At 37.8% G+C, this 18065-nt stretch overlaps 1 protein-coding gene across 5 annotated transcripts in view; it reads left to right on the top strand.

Moving 5' to 3' along the window:
- UGT8 (UDP glycosyltransferase 8) overlaps positions 1-18065 on the top strand; it is a 72919-nt gene that overhangs the window by 15670 nt on the left and 39184 nt on the right. For 4 of the 5 annotated variants that reach the window (XM_074341844.1, XM_074341837.1, XM_074341831.1 and 1 more), the window contains 2 exons: positions 7665-7693; positions 9031-9854. In XM_074341844.1, the coding sequence (XP_074197945.1) occupies positions 9033-9854 (822 nt within the window). In that variant the 5' untranslated portion in view covers positions 7665-7693; positions 9031-9032. The remainder of the gene's footprint in view (positions 1-7664; positions 7694-9030; positions 9855-18065) is intronic. The other variant, XM_074341850.1, reaches the window with a different exon arrangement.

Raw genomic sequence — 18065 nt, 5'->3', positions numbered from 1 at the left:
GGAAAGGCTCCCATTTCTGGGATGGCTGGTCACCCTGGTGCTGGAAACAGAGATTTAAATAACAATGGCTTCAAAAAGGTGGCTGAGTTCCTTGCAGATAATGGTTCTAATGGGCAGAAGCAGGCAGGGCTGATCTCCCGGTTCCGGTTCCGCAGCTTCGACTGAAGTATCTTTGTTGTTACACCTTTCCTGGTTTATACTTCTGTCTCATGGTCCAGGATGTTAATCATTACCATGTCCTCATTCCAGCAAGCGGGAAGGTGAAAAGTGAAACCTCTAAGGGCAAAAATTAGAAATTGCACATATCACTCTGCTTCCATCTCGTGCCCATGTTCTAGAATTTACTTATGTGGCTAAAACCAGCCCCTGGAGAGGCTGGAAAATATCTTTAGTCTTTTTGAGTGTGGGCCAAGCTAAAGTAGAGGATTCCATTACTAGAAAAGAGAAGAAAAATATATCCCACCGTTGTCTCTTATATGTGTATGAATGGCATTCAACAAATTCCAGTTTCCTTTCCTGTTCTAGTTAATTAATAAAATGATCATTTTCCTGGCCATTTACAATATTGCTGTGAATATGTAGGAAGTTAACAAATAAGATGAAAAAAGACCCCTAGAATTAAAGAAAAGCTGTAATGAAATCTATACTTTGACTTGATACTTTCTTTCTCCCATTACCCTAGAAAATTTGTCCATAAACGAGATATGTAACTAACTTCAGGGCCTCAGGCAAAGACTATTGATTTAGAATTTTGTTCAGAATTAAAGCAATTGATATAATTACAAGTTCATTCATTTAAAATCAAAGGGGAAAAAAATGAGGCCATTAGTGGAGGTGCCTGTTGTCCAATTACATATCCTGGTGCAAAATCACAATCATAGTCATCGTTCAGTAAATCTTTACTGAGCTTTCACTATGTGCTTAGGCAATGGGAGTAAAACAGTTATCAATTTTTACTACAGTTTCTACCCTTTTGGAGTTTAATTTGCATTAGGGAGAGAAAAAATAGATTTTTAAAATAAAATCAATATTTATTTAAAAACACTAGTAAAGTTAAAACATTTAATAAAAAGTAAAAAAATAAAAGCCTAGTTAGGCTTTACTTTGATGGATTTATTTTTTATTCTGTTTTTATTTTACTGGATGGTATTTTCCAGAGCTTTATTTTAGAAGATATTTTGAAGAAAGATGAAATTACTCCACAATATTTCATATAGTACCAAGATTGACCTGTGGTGGCAGTTATGACTGATATATTTTCTCTTCTTATTGCAGTCCACGTAACACTAAATGTCAAGGAAACTTAAAAGCACAAAGAAGTTCATCTGTTGAGTTTGCTAGACTACATAATCTGCTTTGAGGACTAAATCATTCACTTTATTTTTCTAAATAGCCCAGTTCACCAGGTACAGACATTATCTGAAATTTCCCATTAGCCCTTATTTTGTTTTTCTTAATGCCAAAACACTTTGATTAATTCCTTCTTAAAAAGATAGACTATGAATTTTTGTGCTGCTGGGATGCTACACTGTCAAAAGCTAAGTTCTTTCCCGTGGTTTGTGTGCCTGTCGCTTTCTTTTCCTAATATAGTTCATCCTCATGTATGCTTTCCAGTTCGGAGTTATTAGTGATCCAACCGCAAACAGAAAAAAACCAGGGAAATGATTCTTTCAAATGGTGGCCAAGGTGATGCCCCTACTTTTTAAAAAAATTTTTTTAATAAGTAGATGGAAATAGTAAGGTTGCCAGAAGTCTAGTATGGTGTTAGGCTCTGATATTTGAGAAAATGGGAAAAATAGGAAATCATAAAGTCTATTTGTCATCTTTAAAAATCTCAATAGTATGTTGGGGTGTTCCTGTGTCAAGTTTCAGCCTGTGTGAACCATTGTTCCTCAGGAGCTGGAGCAATGTATAGCTAATCTAATTTTTCCTGGTGCTCTTAAGGGTTTAGAACCTTTCTTTGGGCCTTGGAGGGATCACCTTTGCAAATGAATGTTTCACATGTGCAGCATTTAGGTACAGCGCCACCCCAATATCCTTGTCATTTTGCTCAAATTAATTCATACTTAAATGTTGAATGGCTCCCATATAGTGAGGGGTGGGCATACTTACTAAAATTGGCATTGTTTCCTGTCTTGAATGCAGGCCTAGAAAAATTTGTTATACAAAATAGGAGAAAGGGTGGTCTGATACACAAAATGAAATTTGTTTAGAGTCTTTGAATTTTGTATTTTATTCAATATTCTGGCAGTGAGATAGAGTCAGGTAGCAGCAGCATCTCAGAAGCCAAGAGAGAATTTGGAGAAGGGGGTTCAGTAGTATCTAGCATGATAGAGAAGTCCAAGCAGATAACTGCTGGGAAAAGGGGCACTTGTATGAGCATTAGGAGGTATTTAATGCCCTTGACAGTGAGTGTTCAGGCAGAGTGTTCAGGTGGAGTCAATGGCAGACTGGAATCATTTAGGGAGTGAGCAGGGCCCAGCAAATAGACTGATGTTTTAAGACACTTGACTCCAAAGGGAGAGTGAGTGTAAGGCGTGCTCAAGGGGCATGTAAATTGAATGAGTGTGTTATAAACATTATATATTTTTGGTAGAAAACTTAAAAAATCCAGAAATATATAAATGGGAAAATAAAACAAAATCACTCTTTTTGACAATCCAAATTTACTATTTGATAACATTTGATATTTACTTAGTTGTCATTATAATCATTTTATGTGTGTATATATATATGTATATTACATACATGATTCAGTTCCTTGCTTTCTTATTATGTTACAAGCACTTTCTCAACTTAAATATATTTTTTTAAACATCAGTTTTGATGGTTCTATAGCATTCCATTGTAAAACATACTATACTTTGGTCAATTCTCTACTGCTGGATTCTTAGTGGTTCCTGGCTGTTTGCTGTTGGAAGGGAAGGCAGGGAACATCTTTGGACATACATGTTGGTAATTCTGACTTAGAGAGTTTCATGAATGTAAAATAATCTGCCAGTTGTTTTCCACAATATTTGTGCCGATTTACATTTTTACCAGCTGCCTAAAACTATGCTATATCTTTGCAAGGACTGAGCCTTATCATTAAAAATGACATCCTTGCTGATTTTGCGAAAGACAGATCTCTTTGGTTCATTTGTTTAATCATTCAGCAAGTTTCAAGCTCCTTAGACTAAGTGGAAGGCTGAGGTCAGACTGCATGTGGAGGTGCCGCGAGCCCTGTGACCAGTGCTTCCTCTCCAGGGCACAGAAGCAGAGCCCTGTGCCGCCTCCCAGAGATCAACATGAGGAGAGTTTTCCCCTGAGTTATGAGTTGTAATCACTCTTAAGACAGGTTATCCATTTTATCTAGACAACTGGCCTTCATTTTTACTTTTTGGGGGTGAATACAACAGCCCCTGCTTTGCAACCCTGTGGGACTGAAGGGAGACGAGATGGATGGGAAACTGGTCCAGCTCCTCCGTAGCTCTTCCCCTTCACTTCCTGCTCTGCCCCCTACTCTTGCTCTTCTGAGTGTCCCCTTAAGCTCTTAGCCATTCTGGAAGCAGTTTTCATCTCTCCTGCAGGCTTCTCCTCTGTATTTCTGGGTCATGAGTTCATCCATTCTTTTCTATCCCTCAGTAAGCTATTTGCCAAAATCTGTTGATCAGAAATCCATTCCACTGATGGCCGTGGCCTCGGCCACACCTCTCTTCTTCTTGTCAGTTCTCAGAGGTACTTTTTCTCTTTTATATTCTTCACTCTAATTTCCAGAGGAGCTTTGGGAGGAAAGGAGTAGAAACTCCTGTGTTCAGTCAACCATCTTGGACTGGAAACCTCTGCTCCAGGTATTTTAAAAATTCCAAAAATATTTAATGATTATATAACCAAATGTAATTATATTTGTAATAGTGAATTTTCTCCTTTGCTTTATGTTCTGTTTTTTTTTTTCTTCCTAGAGATCATTTAAAGCTCAGCACTTTTGATTGCTTTATTTTAAAAAACAGTTTAACATTATTCTGTTTGATTTACTTTGGGAAAAGTCTAAGGCAAAAAATTTAGTGATTTTGTTTCTCAAATATTAAGACAGTTTTTAACACTTCATATTGAATAATCTGTTCTTTCATCATCTACTTGTGGTACTTCCTTCATCTCATATTATGTTCATATTTATTCAAGAAGTTCTTATAAGCTACCTACTCTGATCCATTGATTTGAATTAGGATTCTTGGGCTAGTTCCACAGTGTTTTAATTACAAAATTTGTTTTAATATTTACCTTGCTGTCCCAAGCCATTACTGTTGCTTTTTCAACAATGTATTCTCTCTTCTTGCCTATTCTAGTAAATAAACCGGTATAATTTGGTCAAATTCCAAACAAAACAAAACCATCCAGTGAGATTTTTGAGAGTAATTATTTAGTCTATTTATAATACAGGTAAAGAAGGATTGCCTTTTTAAAAATATTGTATTCGATTAAAATACTATAGTATCTCTATGCAATTATTATCTCTCTGTATATGTCTTCAGAGAAAAGCTTGCCATATTAGTAGAGCCAACAAATAGCCTTTTTAGTTAATTTTAAACGTAATTATGTACTTTATTGTTACTGTGAATGAGATCATTTTAATCATAACTTACTTTAAAATAATACTTGTTGTTATTTTTATTAAAAGAAAAGTAACACGTGTCCAATGTAGAAAAAGTTAAAATCTTTTATAAGATTCATACCATCCAGAAAAAAAACTGCCCATTGGTGCTCATCATCCCTATGTGCGTACACTTATATATCTGTACAAAGTGGTACATGCTATGGTAATGTTCAGTGACCTAATTTTTAGTCAGTAGGAAATCTTGAATATCTTTCCATGCCACTAAATATTCTTCTACAAGATTATTTTAGTGGCTGTATTGTATGACTGAATGACAGTTTATTTAACCTGTTTCCAGTTATTGGGAATTTTAACATATCTCCAAGTGTTTGCAATTAGTAACCATCTTCTCTTGCCCTAAACAATGACTTCATGAAAATGCATATAGAGGTTAAATATCTATTATATATGTTGTAGGTTGTTTTTCTAGGGTGTCATTTTCCATTTAATTTTGTTTATAGTGCATTTGATACAGCCAACCCTTTTTTAATTATCTAGTTTATTTTGTTCTCATTAATTTTTTCCAGTTTCTTTTACATTTTTTTCTTAAACTAATGAACTTGACTTTTTAGAGCAGTTTTACATTCACAGCAAAGTTGAGCAGAAAGTACATGGAGTTCCCAAATACCCCTTTCCCCCACACTTGCACACCTTTCTCCACTATCAGCATCTTGTACCACTGTGGTACATTAGTTACCATCAGTGAACCTACACTGACGCATCATTGTCTCCCAGAGTCCACACTTTACAGGGTTCATGCTTGTTGTGAGGTCTGTGGGTTTGGGTAAATGTATAATGGCATGAATCCACCATTGTAGTATCTTACAGAATAGTTTCACTGACCTCAAAGTCCTGTATTCTCTGCCTATTCATCCTTCCTCCCCTGCAACCAATCTCTTTACAGTTTCCATAGTTTTGCCTTTTCCAGAAGGTCATATAGTTGGAATCATACAGTATGTAGTCCTTTCAGGTTGACTTCTTTCGTTTAGTAAGTAGACATTTAAATTTCCTCCCTGTCTTTTCATGGCTTGAGAAATCATTTTTTAGTGCCAAATAAGATTCCATTACACAGATGTACCAGTTTATTTATTCACCTGAGGGTGGTAAACTCAGTTGCTCCCAAGTTTTGGCAATTGTAAATAAAGCTGTTATTAACATTTGTGTGCAGATTTTTATACAAACATCAGTTTTCATCTCCTTTGGGTAAATACCAAGGAGCACAATTGCTGGGTCACACGGTAAGAGTGTGTTTAGTTTTATAAGAAACCACCAACTTGTCTTCCAAAGTATCTGTATTGTTTTGCATCCCCACCAGCAATGTATGGGAGTTTCCGTTGTTCCATATCCTCTTCAGCATTTGGTGGTGTCAGTGTTCTGGATTTTGGCCATTTTAATAGATGTGTAGTGGGATCTCATTATTGTGTTAATTTGCACTTCCCTGATGATGTACAATGTGGAACATCTTTTCATATGCTTATTTGTCATCTGTGTTTTCTTTGGTGAGGTGTCTATTAACATCTTTGAACACTTTTTAAATTAGGTTGTTTGATTTTTGTTTTTTTCGTTGGTGAGTTTTAAGAGTTCCTTCCTTATATGTCTTGGCTAACAGTCCTTTATCAGATAGGTCTTTTGCAGATATTTCTCCCAGACTGTTGCATATCTTCTCATTCCCTTATTTTTCTCAGAGGAGAAGACTTTACTGTTAATGAAGTCCAGCTCATCAGTAGACAGACACACTGATATTTCTGGATTAGCAGAACCTCACTGTTGGTAGTTGTGTTAGTCATTTGGTTATCCATCACAGTGGTATTCATGAGATTAAAGTGCCGTTGTAATCCTTCATAATTAGCTTTGTATTTGAACAGCAGAATGACAAACTTGTGCAAATGATGCTTCTTTATCTTAATTACTATTTTTTCATGAAGTCATATGAGGATCTAGTAGACATTATTTTTAGAAGATACTTTATCACATGAATATTGGTATCTGAATAGTTACATTTAGAATTTATATCTACAGAATCTATGGACTTTTTCTAACCTAATTTTGGTACAGTAGCCACTCGTACTAATTTAAAATTCAGTCGCTCAGTCACACTGACAGCATTTTAGCTGTTCAGTGGAGGCTACTATATTGGACAGAAAGGAGACAGAACATTTTCATTGTCACAGAGAGTTCTATTGGGCAGTGCTGTTCTGGAACATAAGCAATTGTGTATTAAACAAACTTTTTGTGTGGTTTCTTTTTACTTTGCAGTAATTAATCGAAATAAAATACTAAAGTAAAAAAGGAAGAATAAAATAAAAAACACAGTGAAAGGATTTGTTTCCCCCCTATTATTTTTTGTTTTGTTTCTTATTTATAAAGTAGTAGTTTTAACTGTAGCTGAACAAACTGAGTGTGCTCACTACTCAGCTAGATGCGAAACACAGCAGGCAGAGCAGTTGCCCAGCACTGGTCCATCATCCCGCATGTCTTCCTAGGCGTGCAGATAATAACGGGCATAGCAATCACGGTGGTGGGCAGTAGCTGCTGAAACAATTCTTGCTGCATAAACCTCATTCCTAGAATTAATAGCATATCTACTTAAAATTCCTAGTTTTTTCCTCCTTGGCATTGGAAGAAGGTTATACCAGAGAGATACATTGGAGAGGCAATGTAGGAGAATAAAGGCCTGGAAAGTTTTCTGCAAGACTGATGACTTAATTTTCTTCCTTCATTGACCATGTAATTGTAGAATAAACTTACTTCATTGCTGTAGAAACAGTGTTTTCTCCAGCTTTATTTTTTTTAAGCCCTCACATTAATTCAAGCAACATTTAACATAGGCTTTTATGTTTATAACGTGCATTACTTCTGTTTACTCTTAATAGTATGGCATCAACTCATCTAGAAGTGGCTGGAAAATGTCCGTGTAGTGAGAGAGGGGAAAAGCACTGGGAAATATAATGTGTTTTATAATTTAATCTTGGTATTGGGAGAGTCGATCATTTGCCTGTTATTGATTTCTTTCTTTTTTTTTTTTTTTTAGGTTGCTTGCAGTGTTTGAATGTTGAGAAGGTATAGTTGTTTAAACTGCATTTAGATGGTGGGAATTTGTACAAGTAGAATTGTTAATATGTAATAATGAATAAAACTAAATATAGATTTGGTGATTGCATATAAATATATTTTGAGTTGTTCCTTGAAGTAAGTGTCCAGTTTGCATGGGTAATTATTGTTTAGATCTTTCGCTATTTGGAAGCTAATTTAGAACCTAAGTAAAACTTATATTAGGTAGCTTAGGGGGAGTTTGCACACTCTGTGGCCCTTCATAGGTGTTATTTCTAAAAAATAATAGAAGATGACTCTAACTATTGTATATACTCTGTTAACACAAAAAAGTAGAAGAAGCCTTAGCCACCAAGTGCACAGCTGTCATCTGACTTGCCCTTTGCACCCAAGTTACAGGTACAACCCAGGAAGTGTGGTCAGGGACATACTCACTCATCAACTCATCAGTCACTTTTTTTTTAACTTTTTTTTTTTTTTTTTTTGGTGTGGGAGGTGATTAGGTTTGTTTTACTTTTTAGAGGAGGTACTGAGGATTGAACCCAGGACCTCTGCATGCTAAGTATGCACTCTACCACAGGAGCTATACCCTCCCTCAGTCACTTCTTTCATAAGCGTTTACTGAGGTCCAGTTAACTCTCTTGAACTTTTCTATTAAAAGCTTCTCTTTTAGACAATGTCCTGACATGAATCAGCAAACTGATATAAGTTACAGAAACCAGGATACTTAAGGATGTTTAGATAAAGGAGGAATTCACATTAAAGGTTATTTTTTTCCCTGTGGAAAAAATGTCTTTTCTATAGAACTACGACTTGAAAGAATTATTTTCTAAAACATAATCGTTCTTTGATATGCTTTGGTCATAGTTGAGAATGTAACTGCTGTGATAAAATGATTTAAAAAGAGACATACATGCTGATATAACTGGAAGTAAAAAGTCTTGGCATTTCTTCCTGGGATTAACATTGATTTTCAATCAAAAGAAAAGGTTTCATAGATACCTCATAGCTATTATTCAAAGAAGAGAGATCTTTTGTCATTCAGTCTGACTGAAGTTTCATTTCAAATTTTTAAAAAAACTTAGTTTTCCATTATTGACGTAATTGTGTTCCAAAACTGATACGTTTTAAAAATATTTCAGTTGATGCCAGCTTTGCTATCAGTTCTATACCTTAAAAAATATCTTTCAAAAATAAAGAGGTAATCGGAACAAGTATTGGGGTAATTTTTGAAAGCAATCCTCAAAGTACTGGGTCATCAGATACTTTGAAAAAATGTCTTTGTGATTGTTCTGAGTGGTAAGGACTGCATTCTGTTTTAAATAGTTTTCTGTTTGTCATTTCAGCTATGAAGTCTTACACTCCATATTTCATGCTCCTGTGGAGTGCTGTTGGGATAGCGAAAGCTGCCAAAATCATCATCGTGCCGCCAATTATGTTTGAAAGCCATATGTACATTTTTAAGACGCTCGCCTCGGCGTTGCACGAGAGAGGCCACCGCACAGTGTTCCTCCTCTCTGAAGGCAGAGACATCGCGCCATCTAATCATTACAGCCTCCAGCGCTATCCAGGGATCTTTAACAGCACCACCTCGGATGCGTTCCTGCAGTCCAAAATGCGGAATATTTTCTCTGGGAGACTGACAGCAATCGAACTGTTTGACATACTGGATCGCTATACTAAGAACTGTGACATGATGGTTGGCAACCGTGCCCTGATCCAGGGTCTGAAAAAGGAAAAGTTTGACCTTCTGCTGGTGGACCCTAATGACATGTGTGGATTTGTGATAGCTCATCTTTTGGGGGTTAAATATGCTGTATTCTCAACTGGCCTTTGGTATCCTGCTGAAGTGGGTGCTCCTGCCCCATTAGCTTACGTCCCAGAGTTTAACTCACTCCTCACGGACCACATGAACCTGCTGCAAAGGATGAAAAATACCGGCGTTTACCTCATTTCCAGATTAGGGATCAGTTTTCTGGTTCTCCCCAAATATGAAAGGATAATGCAGAAGTACAACCTGCTGCCGGAGAAGTCCATGTATGACTTGGTCCATGGGTCCAGCCTGTGGATGCTGTGTACAGATGTAGCACTGGAGTTTCCGAGACCCACTCTGCCTAATGTGGTTTATGTAGGAGGAATCCTAACCAAACCGGCCAGCCCACTACCAGAAGTAAGGTTTGCTGAGCTCCTTGGTAATGTTTTCTAAATATAAATGTCAGTTTGTCAGTTTTAATTTTTGGAAGAAATAAGATTGGGTCTTGTTGGATTACAAATGCTATTTTGAAAAGTGGTTAGGGCACAGAGCCTACCAAGGTCCCTTTATTTGTGGGTGCCCCACTCCCCTGGAAAGCATTTCTGCTTTGAACGTTTCAGTAATGCCAGGGGACCTCTACCGTGTGGTCAGTAGACTGGCTGCGAAGTTGATTTGGAATTAAGCGATAACCATAGTATGTGAGGAGAGTGTAATTAGATAGTTCGTTTTACTGAGTGTAAGAGATTCTGCTTTTGATTAAACACTGAGTTCCCTCTGATCTCCCCCAGACAATGCAAACACAGGTCTCTGCATCTAGGTTAGGTCCAGTGAACTCAAATAAGTAGAATGACATGAAGAGTGTCCTTCCTTCTGTAGTCATAACTGCTAGGAAGTTTGTGTCCAGCAACAAAAGTGAGGTAGTAACTTCCATCCAACTAGGGAGCCAACTAATTTTTACTTAGTTAGTAAGCAAATGTGACTGTTTTAAAGAATTCATGCCCCCTTGTGATTTCATTTCAAAGACAGAATTAATTAGGTTTTTAACAAAACCTGTCTACTCTCTAAGTCAAACCTGAATTCTTTTTTGGTGGGGGTTGAACTGTCATCAAATCCCTTGTGTTCTGTTCTCCATCCCAGTCTGTTTTTTTATTAGGTATCTCAAACTCACAGGAGCTGTACTTGCATATCTGTTATTGTAGGGGGTTTTCTAGCCTCAGGTTGACTCTGGATTTAATCTCAACATCTGATGGCATTTACCAGAAGCATAGGGCCTGTTCTATGATTTTCTCTATTGCAACCATTTCTACTCTTAAAATCTTGAAAATAGCCACTCAGAACAACAATTGTTCATTTCTAGCTTTGGCCTCTACATACTGAAGAACCTGTCAGGGCCTTGATGAAGAGTAAATCCAGATTTTCTCATCTAGGCATCAAATGAGCACCATCACCGGGTAGAATTTTCTTGTGGGGAAGTAAGATGATCAGAGTGTACAACCTGTAGACTTTTATAACACCTCCATTAGAAGTGTAAATACAAAGTATAAATAATACTTTGATATGATATATTTCACGTAACATGAAAAAACAGAACTTGCCAGATCTTCAGCCCATAAACCCCAGATGCCACTGGTGGAAGCTGCGAGGCGAGCACAGTCCTCTCTGACACCAGCTGTAAAGGATGGGGATTAAGTCCAGTGTGCCTCAGCCATTCGTGAATTCATCCAAGCCCATTTGGAATCCTGGAAATAGTCTCCCAGAGTCACTGTGTGATGTATTACTCCCTTCCTAAAATCAGATGTTAGAAGCAGCTTCTAAAAGACTTGGAAGCAAGTCTGTCTTTCCCTTAACTGAGTGTGTAATAATGTTAGGCAGATCAAGCCCACTCTCTCCAAGTCTTCATCTTCTCCCAGCCAGAGCACCTCCCTTCCTCCTGCTCCTTCGGGTTTTTGTTCGAATGCTGTCTCCCTTCTTCAGGTTGAAGAAGGGATCGATGATAATAAGGAATCTTCTGACTGCCTGTACATTTTTCTTGAGTTGCAGCAGCTTGAACTACACAGCCTAAGCACCAAATACGACTTTATGCTTCGTAAGATAGCATGGGTCCTTACGCCTGTTAGTTTTCACTGCAGTAATCCTCCCCATATCTGTGGCTTCACCTACCCTCGCTCAACCGCGATCACAAAATGTTAAATGGAAAATTCCATAGATAAGCAATTCATAAGTTTTAAATCGCACGTTGTTTTGAGTAGCATGATGAAATCTCGCAGAGTCCAGCTCTGTCCTGCTCTGTCCTGTCCTGCCCAGAATCCCCAACCATCTACACTACTCCAGACACCCATCAACATCCTCATGGTTCCATGATCCAGGGTCACTCAGAGCAGACGATTCTCCTTTTTTTTTACTTTTTATTTTTAATTGTATAGTCAGTTTACAATGTTGTGTCAATTTCTGGTGTACAGCACAACGTGATTCTCCTTCTGATGCACTGTCAGAAGGTCAGCAGTACCCTGACTCTGTGTCGCAGTGCCTGCGTAATTAACTTCACCTCACGTGATCACATAGGCATTTTATCATAAGAAGGCTGGGTAGAGTACAGTGAGATATTGAGAGAGAGAGAGATCACATTCACATAACATTTATGACAGTGTATTGTGATCAATTTTATTAATTATTGTTAATCTCATACCGTGCCTAGTTCATAAATTAAAATTCATCACAGGTATGTATGTACAGGGAAAACCTGGTATATATAGGGTTCAGTACTATCTGAGGTTTCAAGCGTCCACTGGGGGGTCTTGGAACATAAACCCTGGAGATCAACAGGGGCTGCTGTGCTTTGTTTTACTTTAAAAGCACCTTTTGGTTTTTGGTGCCTCCTATAAGGTTACTACTCGAAATGTTTTCTGATTTGCCATGACTTCTAGTTTGACCTTCTTTGTGGGGCTTCCTTGTTCTTTTTTCCTCTTGGGGCTTTCTGTAATGATTCTTTTGAAAATGTGCTATTCATTTACAAGCATTGCCTTGGCTGTGACACTTAGTTCTGTGTCACAGGCAAATACATACATATCCAGCATGTGCCTGCGTTAGGCATGTGGACCTAGATTAGTGTATCGTCATTGAGAGTGGGTTAGGTTATGAGAATGAAGGCCATTTTCATTTTGGTGAGGCATTTACAAAGTTCTTCAATAGAGGGAGTATTTTGAAGAATGATGTGTCTTAAAATTTCTGATATTCCTTACACTAGCGAGGTTTTATGTGCTTAGGAACCCAAGCGTTCCTATTGGGACTTCTCTAGTAGATCTGCCTGATACAGTAAACTATACCTCAGGGTCCTAAAAGTTAATGAGTTTCTCAAATGCCTGTATTATTTACAGGTCGTGGTAGTGACACTAAAATAATAGGGCCCAGCAAGTGGCCACTTAGAACACATGACTCACTGAACAGCTTAATTGTTAACTACCTCGGTATCTTACACTGGGAGTGGTCTAGGTTTTCCAGATGTCTGGAAGTGATTGGACAGTGGGATTTCATTTCACAACCTGGGATGAAAAGTTAGAGAAATGTCTAAACGGCATTTTTTAGAAGCTTTCATAATGTTGGAGCCTAAAGAAACTCAAGAGAGCATCTGGTTCAGCTCCAGTTCCTCCTCAAAATGCAGCAAGTAGCCCATTCGTTTGTCACGTAGGAGATTAAAAGAGTTTGAGTGTCTCGTCCAAGGCCACACAGAAAGCTTGTGGCTCAGCCAAGTGACATGTGGATTGTTTTGCTATCGATGAGATATTTTGTCAAGATGCCTGTGTCTCTTGTCACTCATTTACTCATTTACACATTTATAGTGTGTGCCGAACTCTGCAGAGACGACAGTTTCTCTAATCTTCATTTGGTATGTCAAAGACTGTGAGGACTTAACTATGAGAGTCAGAAGATAGCATTTGGACTCCTATGATGTTGTAGAGATTTAGTAATAAAGAAATCTGCCACAGTCCCAATGTTTTTGATTACAGTGCTATGTTGGTGTAGAGTGAAGAAATTGCCTGCCTTCATGACAGAATCATTTTTAAATGCCTGTGCCTAACTTATTGTACTATTTAATACCTGGTAGGAGTCCTTAAAATGTGAGGATTAAGGGGAAGAGGTTTAGGTTGGATCATATCCAGATAGTAGCCTATCTCTTTCATTACAGAGTGGTAGAGAACATGATATGAATTCAAAAAGAAAAAAAAGTTGGGAAAAAAAAAGGTTTACTTTGGCCAGGAAGGAGGTCTATAAACATAGATTCCTATTTGGTTAGGTCCTTCAGGTAATAAATGTGAATGAAATAATAATATGTAATAGGGGGTGACTGTAGCTTTTAGTAGTTTGTTTGGTTTTTTTGTGAATCAGAGGGTGTATCATTTATTTATTTATTTATTTATTTATTTATTTATTTATTTATTTATTTATTGCTGCATAAAAAACTACCCCAGAACTTAGTGGCTTAAAACAACATTTACTTTGAGAAGTTTTATTAAGGGGTAAAAACAATACTACCACCGAAGAATAGTACATTTACTTAGGGAGTCTTTCGATGATTAAAATTGAGGTGATGAATTTTAGATGATTTCCCATTGGCTGGAGTGGTCTGGCTCTGCCGGGCGCTTGGTCTCTGCCACTGTTCAGCGTCTACAGCCCTGAACTGTAATTGCACCTAATAGACTGTACCTTAATTACCGGTTTTTTCGCGCGGTTCTCTCCCTAACTGGGGTGTGGATGCCTTAAAGGGTGGATATAATAAGGTAGATAACCTACTTACTCTCCTCTGCCCTGTGTACTTGGAAAATGGTAGCCATTTAAAATTGAATGAATTGCGTCAAATAGAAATAGGTGCCAAAAAAGTAGGTGATTCAGCTAGTACATCAATGTTGTTAGTATTATAACCATTTTTTGTTGATTTCAAATTTACGTCCAGATGCCTTCTCGGTCATTAAGTCACCAAACAATCCAGGCTGAGTTATTTTAATGAATTAGAGTAGCTACCTAAAGTTATCAATACTGAGAAATGGAAATCACCCAGTTGGTGAGCTAAATGGTCTCTCCTGTGTTCCAAATACCCGTGTGAACGAGGGCAGCAGTGCAAGACGGGCCCGCTGTTGTTGCCTGAAAGACGGCTTGGGTGCTGTGACACTCACCTGGTGGACCTCAGAGGTGCCTTACTGCCAGGCTGGGAGTATGAGGGGCATCTTCATTTCACCATTTGTAGAGACATTTTTAATTTGCGGAAACAGTCCTGGTGAGAGATACAGATAAGAGATAAACAGAGATAAGAAAGAGCGTGAGACCAAGAATGGGGTCATGAGATAATCATTGTTTGTCATTTTGTCATTTACCAGAGAGCTCCCTCACAGAGAAAGGTTCTGGGGGAAAAACAGACATTGTGCAACAGATCAAGTTATGAGAAGGAGAATAAAACCAAAAATCAAAAGAGAGACTTTATACTTAGTTTTCACTGAGTAATAAACCATTACTTGTTATTACATATGGTAATGTAATTATATTACATTTATAAGTGCATTGTATGTACACTGCATTGAGTAATAAGCCATTACTTATTATTACATGTGGTAGTGGGAAGCTGACTTCCCCAACAGTAAATAAATGTCTAGGCTGAGTTATGGGACCAGAGTCCTTGGGGTTAACAGACTGATCCCGGATTGCAGCAGTTGTGAAAAACTAAGGCCATTTTAATCAAAAGCCATTTAATAGTATGTTAAATATAAGTTATCTCTTGAAACATAAAGCTAGAGACAGGGTTATAATCATTCTATCATATTGATTAAAGTGCCTCCTTTTAAATAAGTATTTAATCAAAATATATATTTTTATAGTTGGTTCCTTATTTTGAACACCATGGCTCACAAATACTTTTTTAGAATGTGTTCATCCCTGTAGTACCACTGCTCTGTTGGTTGCTATGTGGGGATCCGAAAATGGAGAACTGTGATATTTGCAGGAGATGAACAGTTTAATTCTAATTACTGATTCTTAGCTTAAATATTCACAACATAATAGTTGGGCATAAATGCTAGATTCCCTATGGGAACTCATTAATGTAAAATGTTGTTTCAGATAATTCTTGCAAAAGTTAGCCTGAGCTTTTATTTTGTCTTTATCTTGTAGTAAGAAACCAGATTACATGGCTGAGTGAATCTATCCAGGAAGTAAATCAGGCACTGTTGCAACCATCAATAACTTACTGTTCAGTTCACTGATACGGTAATTTTCTAAGCAGCATCGTAGTTTTAAATAGCTTATCAGTTGCTTCTGTAAGCATTATGGGCTTACAAGAGTTTCCTGATACATTAGGAGACCCAAATGTGCAGAATCTGACATGATTTTTAAACACCTTCCTCCGTCTACTATTACGTATTTAACCTTTAGGTGCCCTGCAGAATTGTCCATTTAGATACTAATTCAAACACTGGCAATGTCAAGGGATATATTTTTTGACTATTCATTTTTACAAATGATAATTTTCATAATTTTATTGCTGTTAGCACCTGTTTTTGGTATATTCTTCACAGATACTCTCATTCCAAGCCAAACAGTCTAGTTTTGAAATTAAAATCACTACTGTTAGTGAGTTTGTCAGATCTATTCCTGAGTGCAGACTTTGAAAGAGGAGGGAGTGAGCAGGAGCTTCTGAAAAATCAGCGGCACTGGAGACAGACTACCTAGTTTATAGTTTTATTTACAGAATTTTTTATACCACTTTCCAGGGGCTGTGGCAAAGTAGCAAAGTGGAAAAACATGGGCCTTTTCAGCCAAAAGGTCTTGGCTTTTCATCTTTTGGCCTTAATAGGTCTCTTTTGGACCAGGCTGGGAGTTGGCCTCGTTAAAATGAGGCCAGCAGTGCTTACCTGAGAGGGTTTGGGCAAACGAGAGCCCTGGTGGTACTTGGGGGTGCTTGCTGTTGCTGTATTGTGATAACTCTTGTCATTGAGGATGAGCTGTGACTGAATCACCGTCCCTTGCTGTTCTCCACATGGCAAATCAAAGAACAGTTTCAGGCGTATAGGAAGGACGTGGAGGAAATATCTTTGGCTTCACTTCTACTCAGGGGTTGATACTTGGTATTTCTACTTCCATCTTGGGGATGTTTATTTAAATCCTTTCTTTCATTCTCTTTCTCACTGAAGTCGAAGAAGAATGACAAGTAAGTGAGATATGCAGACATTAGACTATCTCAGTGTCTTAAGAAATGAGCAGTGGGTAGGGTATACAGCTCAGTGGTAGAGGGCGTGCTCAGCATGCACAAGGTTCTGGGTTCAATCAATACCAACATTAAAAAAAAAAAAAGAAAGACATGAGCAGAGGCTGAAAAGTCTGTCTTGTAAGGGCAGGAGAATTAAAGAGTAGCCTCCTGGGACTTCTGAATTCTGGCTTCTTTAGGCTTAGTCATATTATCTGTGGTTTTTCTGTCCTTTAAAAGGAGGAGCAGAAACTCCAGCCCTGGTTCTGCTGTCTCCACCCTGGTTCCTTCTCCTTCTATGCATCTCATTCTGGAGGGACCGTAGGGGAAGCTCCAGGCAAATGGCTGCCTGCCTTCTAGCCAGAGTCTATCTGGGTTCCCTTCCACACGGAGGCCCTGCTGAACTAGATGCTAGATTAAGTAACCTATAATCCTCAAAAAAGTGGAAGATTTTCTTCTAAGATCTCGAGCGTAGACTCTGCAGTCAACCTCAGTGTTCATCCTGACTTCTTCCCTCGTCTCTATAGTCTGCCTCAGTCGTAGCCTTTGTATAATCCCTCACACTCCGTGGTATTGTTTCAATCCGAATCCCATCACGTTCTTGTTAAAACACGGATTGTAGGGCCAGAGGTTTGGGATGAATCTCCTAATTTGTAACAAAGTCCCAGGTGATGGTGGTGCTTTTTTGCTGCTGGTCTGAGGACTAAGCATACTCTGGGAACCACTGATTCAGATTCAGACTATCTGTGTGTGGACTGGGTATTTTAATTACATTGTGTGATATATTTTGTATGAGAATGATATTTTTCCTGCTCATTATAGGCTACTCTTCTTCTAGAAAATGATTTTCAGTGTAAATTGTACCAACATAAATATATACACAAATCTAGATTTCAAGAACTAGAAGAGCCCTGGCTTCCATTTTCTGTCTGGAGAGCTCATTACCATACAATTCTGTTTTGTGAAATTACAGTGATGCTGTTGAATTATCAACCCTTGCTTTAATAAGCAGATCTAAATAGGACATCCGTGTGCAGCCATGTTCCTGATAGGCGAGATCTTCAGAACTAATATCCTTTAACTTCTCTCCCTATTTTCACTTGTCTCTACCGCTTTTTTTTTTACAACATTCTAAGAATATTTTATCTCAAGTTAATATACAGCATTGAATCAAAGCAGGCTGTGATTTTAAAGTTTTATTACATAAATGCCTATTTCTAAAATTCTAAGAAATTATATGCCAAAATTATTTTTGTTCTTATGTACAATCTTATATCCAAAATCTAGGAGCAAGCAGAATGTCTTTTACTCTATATTGCTTTCCGTAAGTGCTCACTACCCATTGATCATTTTTTGTGTTTATAATATGTCAATACTATGAATACAACAAAATGCAAAAG

Source organism: Camelus bactrianus, chromosome 2, assembly GCF_048773025.1.
Source record: "Camelus bactrianus isolate YW-2024 breed Bactrian camel chromosome 2, ASM4877302v1, whole genome shotgun sequence".
NCBI classification, from domain to species: domain Eukaryota; kingdom Metazoa; phylum Chordata; class Mammalia; order Artiodactyla; family Camelidae; genus Camelus; species Camelus bactrianus.
The sequence above is the reverse complement of the archived record's forward strand: the minus strand, read 5'-3'. Positions and strand labels throughout refer to the sequence as shown.